This window comes from Struthio camelus, chromosome W (assembly GCF_040807025.1).
Source record: "Struthio camelus isolate bStrCam1 chromosome W, bStrCam1.hap1, whole genome shotgun sequence".
NCBI lineage: Eukaryota > Metazoa > Chordata > Aves > Struthioniformes > Struthionidae > Struthio > Struthio camelus.
Window position 1 is genome coordinate 22,971,312 of NC_090981.1, and position 19,577 is coordinate 22,990,888.

Here is a 19,577-nt window from a genome sequence, read left to right on the forward strand (position 1 = left end):
TTCTTTCATTAGCCTGCAGTCCCATAAAACTCTAAACCTTATGTATTTGAATTCCTCAAGTTCAATAATAAAGATTTTGTACTTCTGTGGAAGAATCATACCTTACCTCCAAATATCTACCAGAGAACTCTGCTCCTACAGGATTAAAAGCAGTTCTGGATACAATTTCCAGGGAGATTTTAACTAACCAGGAACAGTTCAGAAGAGCGACAACAATTGAGAGGAAGACTGAATTTACAAGAGAATTTTTCTAGGAGAAATGATTTAAATAAATAAACAATGTTAATCCTCTACTAAATGCTGTTTGCCATGCGTCAAGGGGACAAACTAATACAGGAAAAAATAACAACAGTTAGTTGTTAGTCATTGCTCTATTTGCATTGATTGTTGCTTTATTTACTCTTACATCACCCTTCTACAGAGATGGTCAAAAAACCCAAAGGCTGCTCCAGGAAGTTCAACTCCAGTTGCCAACAGCAGAATTATTTTGTAAGTCTCTCTACATTGCAATTGTGATTTCTAGAAGCCAAAGCATTTTTCATCAGTCCATGCCATAGGGAGAGGAAAAGTGGAGAGAGGAGCACAGAGTTACAGAAAGAAACCCTAGATTTTCAGTTTTCTTGCACTATATCCAAGTTGTTCTGCTTTCAGTTCTGCACTTAAACAGTTACACACAGACATTCAAATCAGCAAATCAAAAAGCTATTTTAAAGTTATTTCTTAACTCAGAGGTAGAGAACACCATCAGCAGTTGTGTCACTTCTATTATTGCAAAAGAGAATGTAACATGTACACAAGTGCAGCAAAAACAAATTCCAGCTCTTACGCAATTTTGCCAGCTTGGGATTTAATTTTATTTTACATTAAAAGAGGACTTTTGACTAGCTGTGCAATGTTGGCATGGTTTATACAGTTCCGTAACTGAAAGAACTGGATGCAATAACCCATCTGTTGTTGCTATAGCCACACTTTACTCCCAAGATCTATTTGTTTTATTATCTTTCACCATAAAAACCACATATACCAAGATAATCCAGACGGTGCTCAGGTTTTGCTTACTGTCAAAATATTAGTGCTTTCAGCATGCAGTGTTCAGTGTTTTAATATAACAGCGTAATTGTAACATCTCTTATCTACTGTGTGGAGCCTTTAAACAATCTATCTTAAGGCACATACACCACATACCAGGCTACTGTTTTCATCTTAGGAAAATTCAGTCCAGTGAAAGCGAGAGAGACAAAATTAACCAAAGCATTAGCCAGGTGGAATCTACAAGCTCAATCTACAAATTTGAAAAATATGAGAATTAAATCCTTGCTGATAAGGCTGATCCTAGCTTTATCATTAACCCTGTTTTTCCACTTTGCATGACAGTTTTCATACTGACTCGCACAATGCTGCTCAAGCCACTTGCTGAGGCACTTGCAATACTTTGAGCTACTGGGCAGACCAACAGATGCTACTCTGGCCTATGTTTCTATCATGTGGTTAAATTATAAGAAGTCCAGCCCCAAGCCCCAGTGAGTGATCCTCCAAATGAGTCTGCATTCTGCTCAGCCTCCCTTGCTTCATTCTGTTTCCTCCCTCTGTGCTATCCTCCTTGCCTATTTCCTCTCCTTCAGCATCCACACTCATCCTGCTAGTAGTTCATGGAGGCCTGGTTTGTCCTTTCATTTCCAAATGGCAAGAGCAAAGCACGCAAATGCAGTGCCACAGGAAGACACATCTTACTGCGGGCACAGCTTTCAGTCAAAGTAAGCAATATCAGGGGCTTCACCACAAGAGTAAGTGGTGCAAAAATGCATCTAACGACCTGCTGCCTAATCACCAAACTGGCAGGATAAGCAGTAGCACAGAATGGTAAATGGATTCAAAATGAGCCCACCAAGTCAAGTGTAGGAAGAAATGCAATGCTGTCAAGCAGCATGCAGAGGACCAGTCTTGGTTTCCATATGGACTGCGTAAAACTTACCTTGTCCAGACTCTTGACCTCAACTTTTCTCCCTCAGATAGACAAGTAACACAGGGAGGGTAAGAAGGTATACACACACAAAAGGCCTCAAAGTTGAGCTTGCCTGACTAAGATTAGACATAACTTTATTATGAAATTTGAAGGTCCTGTTAGTCTCATCCGTATAGCTTACAAAGGCCATATACGCAATACCCCAACAATGCCAAGAGCATTTGCAATAGCACAGTAATGTCACAATAGTGTTTTTCCAACGTTGACAGCCTGAGAAGACAGTATAATAGTAACCACTTTGCACACTGCAAAGACTACTGTGCAGTATGGATCTTCCAAACCCAAATCACTGTTACAAATATGTTGCCACAGATTTCTGGTTTACAAACAGTGATAACAAATTGTTTCTAAACTGCTGCCAGGGATTTTCAGAAGCTCTGTGGTTAAAAAGGTGAGGAAACTTAGTCTCAAAATGCAACTCTCTTCATGAGCAATCTGCTACTAACAGTCCTATATTTCAACGACAGCACAGCCTCAGCACAGCGCGGGGGCTGAGTACATTGAAGGCTGCAGTAGCTTGATCCGCACCTTTGGGCCTCCAGGCGAGCAGGATCGTTGCGACCAGGATCGTTGTCATGAAACAGCATCCTGCCACGTTACATGACTGCTAATGAATTTCAATGATGGCCTACCTATTTTCCTTCCCAAACAACTTTGCAAAATCACACCTAGAGCAACACTATGATCTGAAGAGATATGAATTCCATATAATGCTGTTGCCGTGACTGCAAGTATGATCTTCTATGAAACCACTGATAACATGATGGCTTTACGGTAGCCAAGTAAATACCATGCACTGACAAGCACACTTATTTATCTAGCAGTTACCGACAAAGCTTTCATTGCAGGAGAAAGTATAGCATAATTTATCACGACCAAACATGTTGAATAATATTAAATGACTTGGTTGCTACACACAAGTAGGCAACAATCAATAATATTTGCTAAATGTTCAGAAGATCACAGAGGACATGATAAAAATCACGTATTCAAAGTTCACTGTCTTTTGAGGGACTTGCGCCAAGAACTGCAACAGTTACAGATGCAGGTTTATAGCGCTATTTCTCCAGACACTAAAAATTACATTTCTGGCTTTAATTCTTCCTTTAAAAAAAGCGTACAGTGGTCATTACTGCCAAGATAGTTATTCCAAGTAAAAGACACCATTATAAAGAATCAGGCACCGATGAAGTGACCAGTAAAAACAGAGATAAGAATGTGGAACCCTGCAATTTGATAAAAGAATACAGTAGATTTGAGTTGAATTTAAGATTTTTGTGATACACACAAAAAAAAGCTCCCCAGAGACAGTTCATGGTAAAATTCATATGAAATGGTTGTGTTATTATAAGACATATAACACACACACGCAATGTGTGTGTTTCCTTTGCACAATGAAGGAAAGGTCTAAGAAGAAATCTGAGGAGCAGAATGCCAAAATTACTAACACACGAAATCCTGTATGAGAAAATGAAAATGCATAGAAGTGTCACTAGATTCCCTAGATTACTGGGGAATAAATATGCTACACAGAGACCAAAAGCTTGACCACAGAGAATAAGAAGAGATACTTAAGCCAGATATGCTCTCAGCAAGATGTAGGAAAAGAGGTATTGCCAGATACTTACGCATCAAAATATAGTGCTGGAACAATTTTAATTAAAAGGATGCATTTTAATTAAAATTAGAGAATCTAATATTACATAGCCAAAAGACAAAAGAGCCACAAATTCAGCCACTTTGAAAACAAAGTCGCTGAATGACTGTTAAAAATGGTACGATTTAAACAATCCTGCTGGAGTTCATGGCTAACATGGTACATTTTTTCTCTTTTAAAAGGTGTTGTAGTGATCCTGACAGAACAGCATACTGAATGTTATCTTAAAGTAGCAAAGTTCTTGTTCATATAAAAAACAACCAACATATATACGGGAAAACACGTGTCTCAGCTTGTGAGGGCTGTGGTCCAATTTCAATTTAACAATCCAAGTGTTTTGCTAATATGTAACAATCAAACTATGCCCTTTTTCTTTTAGACACCACAGTTGTTAATCATGCAAAGGCTAAAAACATCACTTGCCTATCAAGTGCAATCTTGTCTAGATAAAATTTCAAATCAAATAAAACAATAAAAATACCAAGCTAGGAGAATGACCTCCTTTTAGTTCAAATTTAAATAAGAGAGATTACAAGGGGCATTTAAATGGTTATTAAATCTAAGCAGAGTTTATTCTTTAAAAATTCAGTTTACATTCACAAGTGAGATGTACCTAATTACGTGCTGCTCATTCAAAGAGCCATATTGATTTCTGCATGTTCCAATCTGGTTTTAAATCAATCTATTATTTGCCTAAAGTTTAGACTGAACTCACATTAAGAATTTGGAAAAAATACTTGTAAGAACTGCACTTCTTTTCGGAACATGGCAGGTAGGACTGTTCTGAACAAGTGCTGAAAAACTGGTTCCTGTACCCCAAGCATAAATTAAAAAAAGATCATTCATAGCAGCCTTAAAATGAAAATTTTCAGCACTCACTTATCCTGGTCTGTGGTGGTTTTTTCAGAACTAAAGAAGAGCTCAGCATCATAGACTGGTCTAAGCCAGAGTGACTGTCTGAAAAAGCAGCATCATCTTGCTCTTCCTCTCCACCTGCCATGCTAGTGTAGACATGCGGTGTCCCCCAAAGGAAGATCCCAGTTAAAGCTAACCTTTATATATATATATATATATATGTATATATATATATATATATATATATATTTTTTTTTTTTTTTGGTCAGGAGAATTTTAACCTAAATTAGCTCTCAGATCTTGTGCCCTGCTGCACAGCCATATGAGCATTTATGCTGGCATGAAGGGGAGGCTGATGAAGGGGAGGAATGACCAGACAGGGAGGGGACAACGCAGTTGCTTCAGCAGTGAGTAAGGTGCACCAAGCCTTTTGAAGAGTTAGCCTCACAAGTCCAACATTCACTTACAAAATGAGATATAGATACTTCTGAAATTGTTACTTTAACTTTCATTTCTAAGACAGTACTTCTGTGCAATCGTTAAGGAAGAATAGCTATTAGAGTTAAGAGTAGTCACTAATAACACCGCATCTTCTACTGCGTGTTTTGCCAAGAGATAGCCAGGTTCTTCACAAAGAAAGAGTAGCATTCTCAGTGACTGTCATTCACAGTTTGCTCATTTTTCTGGATATTAAAGAGGCTTACGCTAGTGAGCAACGTAGATAAATTTTAGGTGTTAACTCTAATGTTTGGCATGTTAGCATTCCATTGGAATGTCAACATGGATTTTGATTGACTGCATCTAAGAGATGCAATTAAAAAAAAAAGAGAGAAATTTTAGCTGAAGCCCAAGTAAGTTTGTTTAATGAAAGAAAGTGCAACTCAAAGTGTTTCATCCACTTTACAGAAAATTCATTCTTCAGTTCTTAGAATGTTGTACTAGTAGAAATAACTCAGTTTGTACTGACCCAGACCTAATACCACTCCATAGGATTATTCCAAGACCTTCACAAACTATTTGCAAGAAAGAGACATAAGTAACAAAATCTGAATGACACTGACTAGTCTATTTGTTCAACATCTTGTTCATTGAAAGCTGAATTACAGCACAGCCTTAAGATGGTTAACTGCCTAGGTGGCTCATCTGTTGGAGGTGCACTGCTATAATTTGTTTAAAGTCTCAGCACTTCACAGTGTGTTTCCATAATTTGAGACTCAATATATACAGGAGTTAGTATCTTTGGTCATTTTGGAGAGTAAATGGGGAAAGACAAAAAACAGAAGACCATCCACACATTCTGCCAGCACTAGCAAATGTATTACATGTTCATACACGACTTGGCATTTTTATAAGAACTCCCATCTGACAACCTATGTCTTCCACAGATGTGAACCTCGATGTGTGATCTCATCCTCTATTGTAAAATAGGAAAAAGATATATTAACAGCTCAGGAGGAGTGGCCGAATATGAGGCTCTTTTCCCTGTCTGTGTTCAACCATGTGATGAAAGCCTGCTCCCACCTCCTGCCTGCAGGAGCCCTGGGCAGCACAGCCACCAGCTTCCAGAGCTGACAAATCATTTTCACTTGTGATTTTTGTCAGCAACTGACTTAGGCCACGGAGCATTTATTGTTAGTTTCGGGCCAATGCCACTAGGTGGCAACAGCGCCTCCAAAATAGCAGGTCTTCAGGCTTGGCTTTTGTTTCAGCTACCAAAATGACATAGGACGGGCAAAGCTGAAGTGCAGATAAAAAAAAAAACGTTGCCATGCTTTGCACACCCCCACATATTAAAATTTCATCCTGCAACTCATACAAAACCGGACATTCATGACAACCAAACATTTTTAATGTAGCGGTCATCACGTGAGATCAAGTTATATGTGTTGACATCAGGCAGCAGTAGAGAACATTTATCCTTTTCCCCCCCAAACCCTAGCTATGGCAAGACTTCTATTTTGTACTACAGGACACCAATGTCCAGATAACAGTGCAATGGATGATATAGTGATAACAACTTGGCTCCATGACTTTAAAAGCAGGCTAAATAGGTATCCTGCAAGGTATTGATGTGACTGTGATACTCACGGTGTACCTCCTTCGCCCTCAGTTTCCGCCTGGGCTGATGTGGCTCAGCCCTGCTCCATTTGTACCTTTTCCGTACCCTACCCTGTTGCTCCCCTTTCCAGGAACAGGATCATGCACCTGCTGTATCGGGAGGAGCTCCAAAGTTAGCAGCTGTCTTTCCTCTCAGCAGACAAGCAGAATTGTTTCACGGGTGGATCAAACACAGGGGATGCTGGAGGAAAGAGGCACCCAGGCTGCCCTAGGAGACAAGCGGGAGAAGGGATTTTCCTGCGGGGGCAGAGGCCAGGCAGACGCAGGGCCCAGGCACCAGGCAAGGTACTGGGTGGGAGGGGAGCAGGCGCTGGCAGTGGGGAGGGAGAGGTGACTCCAGCCCTCCCCTCCCCGTCACCAGGAACCTGGCTGACCTCCTGCCCATGGTGACACAAGATTGTGAAACACGCTGATACCAAAAGGTCAGAAACTGTGAAGAGGTCAGATTGGGTTCCCCATCGCAATCAGGAAATGGCCTATATCAAGACTGCACACACAGCTTTCTGCAAATCGGTAAAACACTCCCAAGTGTTATTGCTTTCTTTAAGCCACCTCCAGGAAAAGACAAAGTCTCACTAATTCCATATGAAAGTAAAATTATTTTGAAAATTATGAGCAACTCAAATGGCAGAAAGGAAAATTTATCAAAAATTGGCCAATAGTCCTTTCTGTGCGCACTATAGGGCAGAGATTATTTTAGGAAAAAAAAAAACCACAAAGTGATGCTTTTTTTCTTGAATATTATTCACATTTTGTTGGTGAATGTCAACTAAAATCGTATTTTTCAAATCCAGTTGAACTGTGGACATACTGACAAAATATAAGACAATTATGATAGTCTAGTTTAATCAGTGTTGGGCTACCTTAGAGACATCTCCCTATGACGTCTACAGAAGTCTGAGAAAATAAAAGCAAACATGAAATGTATATTCTCTACTTCCTGGTTTCCTCAAAAACATTATATCCTAAATGAAAGTAGAAAGGATTTCACGTTCCCTATGAAAAAAAGATCAAACAGGAGTTACCATCGCTCAAAACATTCCCAATACTACTTAGGTAGGTAAGATTTTCCTCAACATTTTGATTAGCCAATGTTTTTTTCTCTCTAAGTAAAACTGAATAAGTCTCCATCATTTACCCATATCAGACATGAGCTATTTATCTTCCCATGACATAACTTGGAAACTAAAATAACAGTACTAAAGAATGCATTAACTGAAAGCACTAAAACAACATCTTTTCAGTAGAAAGCTTATACGTTCACTTAACAAGAAAACTATTTCCTTCAGATTGGATTGTTTTATCCAAACAAGCTTACTTGATCTCAGCTGAGTTGACTGTGAGTGGAAAACAGCAGCAGATCTAGAGAGATCTAGAGAGGAAAAGCAGAGGTGAAATGTAGCATTAGGAGGCCAGGCTACAAATATATTTGACTCTAAGCTAACACAGTGCCTTCCCAAAACAGATCATTCCAACACCCACATAACAAAATGTATTTTTAACATCAGAAAAAAGTCAACAAAACCTTACCTAACAGTAAACAGTGAACATGTTTGGGCAACAAAAATACTAAAGCTGTCATGTTTCCCTGTTTCCTGAGAGTTTGGTTTGATAATCTTCTGTGGTTTTTCATTCTGCAGTTTATATTGTAAATGTGGACTGACCTTCAAGCTTGTGATCAAATTGAGATCCTTCTTCAACAGACACTGACCAAATAATTTAATTCCTTTTCAAAATCCCTAAGGAATTTAAACACAGCACTCTGCACAGGTAGATATCTGGAATCTAGCAGCAGGTGGAGTATTCATGTATCAAAGAAAACAAAACTGAGTATGAAAGAAAACTTTGCTGCAAGATCACAGGCACGAGGAAAAAAACCACAAGGATATTTACCTGATCAACAGCAACAAGACCTTTGACCCTACTGACTACTTGGGAAAAAAAATCCTTGTCATAGGGAATTTTACCATGTTTCTGGCATTTATTCTAATACTAATTAGAAATAGATGAAATATAAACACTTAATAGTGAATGTATACCGAACTGAGAAAACCTACTGCATTAAAATATACAAGCAGTTAAGGACAATAAAGAAATCTTTAATATATTGCTGCTGTTTGGAGAAAAATATTGCCAAAAAGATTTTTTTTAAAGTTAGCTAATCAAAATTTGTATTTTGTGCTTCGTTTTTAAGAAGCATACAAACACAGTCAGCACGAATTGTTTTAATTTTAAGAATAAGGTATAGCAAATGTCAGTGTGACACTACACCATCCCGGGCCACAAGGCTCCCTCGGAACCTCCATTGACAATACACAAAAAATGAGTAACTGCGGGGTATCAATTGTCCATTTGGTTTTCTAGTTCCTTGGAAATATGGACTCTATCAGCACTGATCTTCCCGTAAGTGTTACGTATAAATGCTATCTCCTTTTTATGTTTTAAATACAGCTTGGAAGTTCTGTGCAGAGCTATAGAGGTACCTAGGCCAATGTGCACAAGAGGAAACAGAAATAGTTCATAGTTAAGTAATGTCTGGGCTACAAAGATCTGAGAACAACTAAAAGATTACTTTTGTAATGTATTGTATTTTGTAATGTATTTGAAGACCACAGAGATTCATGATCATCTTATCCGACCTCCAACTAAGCACCGGTTATAGCTCTTCACCAGACGGTTCCTAAATGAAATCAAAACTGAACTGGCTTTGAGATATTCAATACTGGCTGAAATCTGAAGTTTTCAAAATCTCTTAGATCCAACCCTCAGCATAAAAAAATACACAACCTATTTCTAGTCTGAATTTATCTATTAGCACCTCCACACAATTCGATCTTTATCATCATCAGAAAAAAACAATTCTATATTATTTTTGAACAACCACCACCCACCCAAAGGCTTCCTTCCAGAGGTGAAACTCCCAGGCAACAAATTCTGGGGTGAAACAGGCAGTGTCTTTCTGTTCAGACTAAGATGCCTCACTGGGAGAGCCACTGAGACCTCTTGCATGCCAACATTTCCTGCTGAAGCTCAGGTAAGCCCTTCCTTAACACACTGGTGGTCGAGAATCCTATCTGAACTGGCCAACTCTTCTTCTGGGGTCCTGGCATCTGACCCAGGGCTGTGTGCTGACATCCCTAGGGGAATTAGTAGCATTCTCCTCTCCAAATCTCCTTAGATATTAAAAAAAAAAAAAAAATTCCCCTTAAGATTTAAAGTACCAAAACTGATTTCACATAGTATCAGTATAGTAAAAACATGGCAGATGCTGATACTACAAATACCTATTCCAGAATTGGCTGTACAAGGCCGTTAATTATTCACAGGTGTTTTATACTAAAACTCAAACAAGACATAAATGTTGTTTTGACTAAATAAGACAAATGAAACCATACGTCCTGTATCCTGAGCAAATCTGCCAACCTTCAACAAATAAATAGCATTTGTTTCTGCACTAAACCAGAGACCAGCTATTGATCAAAGCATCTGATAAGGCTTCATCAAAAACAAGGCTAGCGATAACGTGAAAGATAAAGGCTAGCTAGTGACTGAAAATCAACAGTTACCATATGAGAAGGCACTTGCAAGACTGATGTTTAAGTGAATTTATGATATGAGATACTACCCCAAAATAAAATATGCATTTCTACTTTTATATGCATTTTAGCAATTACAAAGTTGCTGGGGATCAGTTTCATTAAGAAAATTAAGACAGTTACTTTTAGGGCAAATGTTTGTTTTCAATGTCGACACAGTGAATATATTCAACAGTCTAAGCCAAGTCTGTGTATCATTCTAGTCTGTAAAAACCACAATATATTAGAAAATGAGATAGCAATATTGTACAACTGCCTATCTGGTACACAGTTCAGAAATATTCCAGAAACTACCTCACTTCATCCACAGACCGTAGTGCTCTCCAAATCAGGCAATGATGACTCTCCTATGAGACAGGATCTGAGGCAGAAATACAAAGGACTATGAATGTGTCTACGGAAAATGCAATCAGAGTAACCTGCGGTGACTATTAAACAGCCTCCCTTTCTCCTTCAAGGGGAGTGCTTATTCATATGCACTCTCATTTTCTTCCAGGAGAAACAGCAAAACACTCATTTGTGCGCTTGAAAGGTTCCCTTATAAGAGACATCATTGCCTGATTAAGGTGCCCTGTGGAACAGTATCTCTGAGCAACGGAAAATACTAAGGAACCTAACTGAGACCTGATAGGAAGACATAGTCTACCACTTGCATAGATTAACACTGCACTTAGAATTGACAAGTGTTCCTCATAGTTCTGAGAAACCCACACATTTATGTGGCAGAAATAAACCAGATTACAAAACGGAACAGGCTCAGGAACCACAGCTCTCCCAGCGTACTCCTGGTGACCATAAAAACTCGGGAATTCCTGACCATTTTTGAAGAGGGCTTGGTAGAAATTCTTATCTCAGACTGAAGGAGAAGGAAAGCATCCAATTGTGATGCTGACAACCAATTGCCTAGGAAACAAATAGCCTTTTTTAAAACAAACAAACAAACAAACAAACAAAATGAAAGATTAGCCTTAGGAATCTCTTAATCCAAAATGTTCTATCTTCAACCTTGGCCCTTGATGTCTCCCTAGCGGTCCAGATCCTTAACCAAATCTTGTAAGATAATCGCCCAAAGGTCAACGACTTTCTTACACAGGAGAAAGACCTCATTAAAGTTCATGTGATACATTATAGTTGTTAACTGTCAACATCGAAGCATGACAGCAGTTGATTCAACGGAAAAATGCAAGACTACTCTCTTCAGCTTGCAGCTCCTGCACAGAGGTATATGGATATGCTGTACCTTAACCATCCTGATGTGCTCCCAAGCTAGGGAGAGAGTTACACACTATCTGAATCTGGATGGATATTCCCCTAAAAACACTGTACTGCCTTGCGCTGCTCAGAGGGAATTTAAAATCCTTGGCAGGACTGTGATCACAGGTATTGTAAGGGATTGTAGACAACTTTGCAATAATTTATGTGGAGTCTGGCATGAGATGTTATGTCAGTTGATGCCATCACATGTTCCGCTATAGCTAGACAGGATGTTGTAACCATAAGATGTTCAAGATCATACAGTTCCAAGTGAAACAGAAAACATACAATCTGCGTCCAAATACAGAAGAGAGTAAGAGAAAACAGAGAAGCTCACAACTTCTGGCATACATTCAAAGATGTTGCGGTGCGATAGAGTTGGAGGCAAAGACAGGAAGATGGTCTCTATCAGCAATAGCACCACTTCCTTTTCTGAATATTTGGATGTACTGGCTGTAACGTTAAATAATAGAGGCAAAGTTTGTGGTTCTAGAGAAGGATAAATTCCGTCTTGGCTTCTTTCAACAACTGTGCAGAAAACTTCCCAAGAAGGAGCAAGGGTGGAAAAATCTCTGGTTCTCAGGTTGAAGATTTTTAACTATGGTCTGCTTGTTATAAGGAAATAAAGAGCTCTGCCATCAAGAAATTCCTCTAGAGACAACAGAAGCAATGCAAGTCCTTGCTGTTGTGACTCCAGCACCTCGTGCATTAAGAATCCAAAGCAAGGAGATCTGTCAGAGCAATACAGTCTGCTTACTCATTTGAGAAGAGGAAATTTTTTTAAGCATTTAGTTTCCTGAATCTAAGTTGTTAATGCTGAGAGAAAAGAATATCAATTTACTATGCTAATCTGAAGAGTAGCTCAGAAATACATATTTTATCACAAGCACCAAGTTATTTAGAGATTTTTAGCAAAAAATGCAGAGTTAAGCTATTATTCTTCATAGTCAAGCAGCAATGAGGGAAATCAGTTCAAGACAGACAAAGAGGAAGTCACTGAATTAAAAAGGAAAAATCACATGAAACTTGTGTTTCCCAAGTACTTGATATAAATAGAATATGGTGACATTCATAGCCTCTGGCGTCCTGCAGCAGCCTATCCCAATCTGTGCAGCAATCAGATACCAGGAGAAACCCTCAGAGTCTCCATCAGATTCTGCAGATTTGTCATCGTACGCTTCACCAACTCGGGAAAGGCCCTCAGATCTTTCACAGTAGCAGCAGGTGTTGAAAGAGTATGCTTAACTGAGACTAAGCTGAGGCAACAGGGAGGACGCTATCTGAGATACCACTGTACTGCAGGGGATGGAGATCAAGAGCAGGGTTACATGCCTTCTTGTCCCTGTGCAAGAAGAAGCATCTTGAGATGGCACAAATACAAATAAACTAAAGTATACTGTAGAACAGCCTGACATCAAGCAACGAACTGATGATGACAGACTGAGGCTGCTGTACACAAATAAGGATCATCTAGAACTGATGGCACTGAATGCTGTGTGTACTGTCTGAAAATGTCACCAGGGAAATCTGAATGTTTCCTGAGACTACACTTTTTTGTGCTGATGCTTGAACAGCCAAGGTCTCCGTTTCTGAGAACGATCCTCAATGACAGAGAATGAAATTCTAAGCTCACTTGCAGTATGACACTGTGCCAGGGTTGGCTCCATTGTTACTACAATAATCATCAAAATGCCAAATACTAAGGTTACTCGGGATCTCAGGGACCTTTAGCTGCACACATTTTTTCTTTATATTTTCCTCAAGCAGTTCTCTTCTTCCACCGTTATCTGGGGGACTGTCAGGATTTGCACGGAGATACCTCGCTACAGCCTGTGAGATGGGTTTGCCCAGAGTACTCAGCTTTCTGACTACATCTGGTCTGCCCTTGAAAAAGCTGGACACATTTCCCACAATACAGACCTTTTTTTTTCCTCCTCATGATAGTGAAAGATTCAAAGTTGGCATCCGTCTGACACTGGGGAAAGAAACTGCCAAGAGGAAGGCCTTCCTTGGCACCCTTTCTTACCCGACATTTAAACCTCAGAACATATTAGGCTCTTCATTAGGGGACACATCAGCTCACAGGACTAGAAACCTCACAGTTTCAAACCGGAGGGGGTTTAGCTGGATGACTGAAAAATTACGGTAAGTAGGGAAGCATACAATTAGCAGCTTTTGCCACTGTGACCTTAACAGGTTTTTAAAGGTCACCTTTGAGAAGAATTACATTTCATCCCAAACGCTGCAAGTTTTCATCCCTTTAAATAATCACTTAAGAACATAAGAACAGCTGTACCAGATCAGACTAAAGGTTTGTCTGGCCCAGCACTCTACCTTCAACAACGGCCAAAAGCAGGAAGAGCACAAGACATATGGCAGTACTGCCACCAAGCACTCTCCCAACAATCTGCAGCTCAGAAACCATCTGAAGAAGAGACGGTTTATAGAAAATCACGCAAAACACAAGAGAATTAGAGCAATGAGCATTAGAGTTAATGAGAAATAATATAGTACATGAAAAAAATAAACAGGAACAATCAGGAAAACATTTAAGACTTCATAAATCTGTAACTTAGGAAATACAATTCATAACTCATAAGGTTAAAGCTTTTAGCTTGTATAACTACTGTGCAAATAACAGAAGACATTGTCATATTGATTCATAAGAATTATGGTAACATTTACATATAGAATTTATATGTGAACTACTCATATCTTTAAACATCACTGCAACTATGTTCATATTTTAAAATTATAAAATGTTTGCTGGATCCACACCCAGTATCAACCTATCCGCATTGCTTAAATATCACTCCTTACGAAATTCAATAGAACTACGTATTACAGTACTAGATCCAAAGTTATTTTTAAGCTTCAAGGAGAGGCGCTTCATGATGTGTTTTAGTTTATTATAATCAAGACTCCTACAATATAGAAGTTATCTGTTTAAACTGTAAAAGTAAACCTGAAATTAGAACAAAAGTTATATTAATTAATATATTAATTTGTAAGGCATTCAGAAGATCTACTTTTATGTCAGAAAAAAGGAAGCTACCAAAAGTACTGTGGTCTTGTCCGTTTTTTGTTTTTGTTTTTTTTTTTTTAAAAGAAAACCAGTCCGCACACTATCATGATATTATATATTAACTCAGTTTGTCCTAGGCCTGTGCTGCAACTGCTGTGCCTGCCTGTCTCTCCTAACTGCTAATGAAGTACCCTGGATCTCCACAACTTGATTGCCTTTATCTTGCAAATGCTTCTGTTGTCTCCAACAACCTCACTTGAAAGATAACAAATGAACCCGGACCTATTCTATTGGGATGTACTTTTTAGAAGCAGGATTACAAAATAACACCAGATCTCCAGGACTCTGGGGTACTTCACTGAGCTTGGCTACAATTCCTCTAGGATCCCAGAAGAGCTTTCAGAATCCCTGGAATAGATACCTAGATGGCCAACCATCCTACTCGGTCATGCACGGATTCTCCAACAAAATCTTCAGTTGCTAAAATGACAAGCAAAACAATTTCACTGAACAACTGATGCATCCAGGAAGCTTCAGCTTTTGCTGGCAGACAGCAAATAAACCAACAGATTTCTTGTGAACCTGAATCATTATACTTCAGCTAGCTGTACTTGTGACTAAAGACTTCAAAACGTATGCCTTCATAGACTGAGCTGTGCTAGTTTACTGTCCCTCTGCTGTCCCTCTAGCACAGGCAGCAGGACATACAGTTGTGCCACAGCTGTCCCACTTCACAAGTATTCGTGTCAGCCACTAATAAAGCTGAGTTCGCACAAACAACCTGAGATGTCACATGGAGTGGACAAGGTACTGACAGTCCACCACCCTTCTATGTTTTATCACAAGGCACTATAACTTCTGCAGAATGAGGGTAAAGACTCCTTGAGAGGTGAAGGTAACACAAGCTGTCACAGCTAAATGTGCCAGAACCCTGTCAGAGCCTTAACTTTTAGAGCACTAAAACTTGTTAAACAGTTTACAACTTTTCAACTTCAATACATACGCCATATGGACAAAATATTCTGTTCATAATGAGAAAACGTTATCACAAAGAACTCTGAACAGCTTGTGAAAAATATGCCTGCACTATTTCAGGACAGATTTCATAGGGCTTGTTAATTCTGATTTTTGGATCACACCTGGTTCATATGTTACCAGTCTGAAGGATGGCACGTGCTTGTTTGCTTACATCTGAACCTATCTATGTAAATATGTCCAAATCCTTCAACATAACAGACAGGGTATTCTACAGAGAGTTTGTATGGTCTACCTGATGCCTACTTCTGAGGACCTAACTGGATATCAAGCCTGATTCACAAAGCTCTTCATTGTTTCACTTGCATTTCTGCATTTTTTTTTTTTTTGAATTATGAGGCAGCCCGAAAAAAAGTTTTCATAATATGGGAAAAGATTTAGGATACCACAGTACTATTTTCTTTTCTTTTCTTTTTTCTTTTTTTTTCTTTTTTTAAAAGAAACACTCTTTATTTTCTTCATGAAAGAAGACATTATTCTTCTGCCTTTATAGTCACTGCAGTACTGGGCGTCTTACACCAAATGACCTGTATTTCATCCTCACTTCATAAAGCCAGAATGTGCAATGAAATCTCATTTGAACAGATTACAGATCTTGTTTTTTAAGACATAAATATATTATATATACATTTAACTATAACAAAGTTACCTTAATTTGGTGAAAGCCCACAACCAAACAGGTTTTCAAACTAAAGTTGTTTTTTCTGTTCTGCATACTCTCGCTTTTAAAAGAAAAGATGTTTTCATTAATTGAAAGTAATTACTTCTGTTTTTGATTTTAATGGACTTTTATTTCCTGCTAATAACAAAGCAGTACAGCATATTATATAACGGAAGATAAGCAGTTCAAGCTCTTGGCAGAACGCTACGTCAGAGAGCTTATCCACACAAACAGCAATAAATTTAATAGATTTGGAACGTACTGAATGTTTTGCAGAAGAATTTGAAACAGAGAAAGAGGTCAAGCTTCTTGGTAATTTAAAAAAAAAAATGCTAACTTTGATTTACATTTCCAAAATTTCTTCTCAAAAATCATAAACTAATGAGCAAAAAGTTGGAAAGTCTAATTGGTAGAAAGACAACTCACATGCTTCATTCATCACAGCTGTCATTGTTTTAATTTAAATGAGTCTTCAGAAGAGATGTCTGAGTTCATGAGGAATGAAAGGATAATTGACAATAAACTCTAGAGAGGTCGGCTTTGGGAATGCAAATTTAATTTGGGAATCAAAATTAAAATGTTTGTCTGATACAGACAGGGTCCTGCCTTTGCTAGGACTTTGGAGAATATTTTGATTTTTCAGGAGAAACTTAGTGACTTAGTAAACTTATTAAGATTTACCAGGCTTGCTGTCTTACAGGCGAGTGAAGAGAAAGAAAGACCTTAAAGTTTTATTACTAGGTACTTATTTTATTACTACCTCAAATATGCATTTCAGCTGCTACGAATCTGTGCTATGGATCAACTTCCAGGGCCTTGTGTTGTAGACCAGATTTAACTCAAATGAGTTTACAAATGCTTTTCAGCACCTGCTGTCTCTCTAGAACCTTTGTTTTCATTAATATATTTGATAAGTGAGTTTAGGGCAGAGCAGCTCAGGACTGTTAAAAACCCTTAAGTTTAGGTAAAGACAGGAGAAACTCCTCAGTACAATACTGTATGCTACCAAATAATTACTCTTACGAATTAGGAAGAGCAAACCCAAAGGAAAAGCCATCAAAACTAGAATGTTTTATTACCCAAAATAATTCCATTATGGCATACGTTTTTTTGTTTCTACTTGAGCAGTGATAGATGAGGGAATAGGCAGAATTGAATTGACCATATAGCAGCTTGAAAAAGTATGCAGATCATTCCTACTTCTTGTTCTATATTCCATCAACTATATTAGACAATCTCTAGTTTCTCTTCCATCTGAGGATATCAAGTGATCTGAAACCATTAAATTTTGAGTTTGATTAGAGGTTACATGATCTAGATATTCACTGCTAGCTACAACTGTGAGGGCGGAGAGGCGTACAGTACATTACCTATGCTAGATTTCATCTAAAGTTTACTAGAGTTGTGAAGAGATTCCAGACCTTTTCCCCAGATCAGAGAAAACGTCTCCCTTTTCCTTTTTTCTAAAACTATCATCAATAAATAACTTAGCTTGCTCAAGAAAGACATTTTACAAATCCCAAAAGAATACATTCCTTACTGTGACTTCTGCAATTTCGGCTCTCTCTTTAAAAAGTCAGAGAAAATCCTAAACAATAAAACTAGACATCTGTGTTTACCAAGCCTTCAACACTCCGGTTCAGCAGATAATAAAATACAACTGTAACAGGGAAGCAAGTCATCGCATCTTGGCTTTTGTGTATTGTCTTGATTTGTTCAAGTATCGCTGCCACAGCTAATGATATTTTTAAGTGATCTTCACTTAAAGTGTTATGGCTTTCAGAGAAGCAAGAAATAAGAGCAGCAGCAAATAACTCAGAAATTAGTCTACTCAGTTTAAGGAATAATACCATTTTAACCTTTTAATATATTTTGAAAAAGAGAGTGCAGATCAGGATTAAGTACTATCCATTTTGCATTCATTTTTAACATTTAACATTAAATATTTTAAAACCCCAGTGCATCTTTCAAGTGCACTGACTTGTCACTTACAAGGGCAAGCTATACAATTAAGAAAAGAAACAACTAAGCAAAAGAAACAAAAAGAAACTTTAGCTTCTTCTGCTAAAGAAGCCTATTTTAAAACATCTGCATGGTTACTAGTATAAACATAAGAATATTTTGGCATACACATGTTTGTCAGCTACAGATTTCTTTATTGTAATGATTATACGTCAAAGCGTTTATCTAAAACACAACATATTCCTGTAAAATTAACACACGTGGACGGCAGATGCTATTTTGGCCCTTCTCATGTATGCACTGCAATATAACCCTGCCACTGCTGACTCTCCTAGACACTGTAGATATTTGTAAGAGCATGCTACAAAAATTAAAGCACAGGTCATCGGCAAAGAAAGACTAACGTTAATGAAGAAATCTGTGTCCCTCTGCTTCCCGTACATCTATTCCAGTACTACGTGACTTGAATATTCCTAGATCAAATGCCCTGCATTTCTCAGTAAATCAGCCACTTTACTGTGGTAAGTTATACTAATAAATGCCACATAGTACAGCGGCACAGATGTATTTTATGGATCACGAGCACTACTCAAGGGCAGCTTTTTTCTGATAGGCAAGTCTGCATTTAAGAAACAAAAGCAGGCTTTATTCAAATACTCAACGCTTAAAACAAAACAAAACAAAAAGCCTCATACTTTAAAACCTGAGTTAAAGAGAAATAAACAGGACCTTTCCTAAGATGATTTCAGAACCTAAATAGTCTACAAGACTTCCTGAAAAATTTTTGCAAACAGATGTAAGTTATATTTTTGTTTATGAAAGGCTAAATAAAACACATCTGTTAAGTTAGGAAAACTGGAGAATGGCAAATAGAAAGAACAGGGAAAGAAAAATAAAAAGAATGACCTGAGCAACTATAAGCCTGCTAGTTCATGGCAGCATTCAAGGTTAGGGAAGACTTTTCAAAGAGAACATCCAGAAAGAGTGAGGTTAATAAAACTAAAATATAAATCAGAAATGGTTACCTCAAAAGTACGTCATGGGAAAATAACCTAATATCTTTCACTAATGAGGTAAGCAATTTTCTAGAGGTCCAGTAGACCTCATCAATCCAGACTTCTTATACAGAAAGCTGTGAGTGAACATCAGACGACAATTAGTGCATTGCCAGACAATGGACTTCCTACAGGAAAAACGGTAACGCGAAGGGTAAATATCCAGCTAAAAAATGGTTAATTCCAGAGTTTAGGTAAGGCTAAACCTTGCAACGTTTTCAACCAACACTTTAGTAATAAAGCTTGGCACAAAAGAATTAAGAGTTTGTGTGATGCCTCCCACAAAACCGAGAGGCATCTTTAACGCAGAAAAACAAATCATACAGGAAAAAGTGG

The 19,577-nt window shown here is 38.2% G+C and overlaps 1 protein-coding gene across 2 annotated transcripts in view; it reads right to left on the minus strand.

Moving 5' to 3' along the window:
• LOC104150535 (tumor necrosis factor alpha-induced protein 8) overlaps positions 1-19,577 on the minus strand; it is a 68,265-nt gene that overhangs the window by 30,437 nt on the left and 18,251 nt on the right. The window contains exon 2 of one of the 2 annotated variants that reach the window (XM_068926192.1): positions 7,972-8,025. The exons of the other annotated variant lie outside the window; for it this stretch is intronic. Within the exon in view, the coding sequence (XP_068782293.1) occupies position 7,972 (1 nt within the window). The 5' untranslated portion in view covers positions 7,973-8,025. The remainder of the gene's footprint in view (positions 1-7,971; positions 8,026-19,577) is intronic. 2 annotated transcript variants of the gene reach the window in all.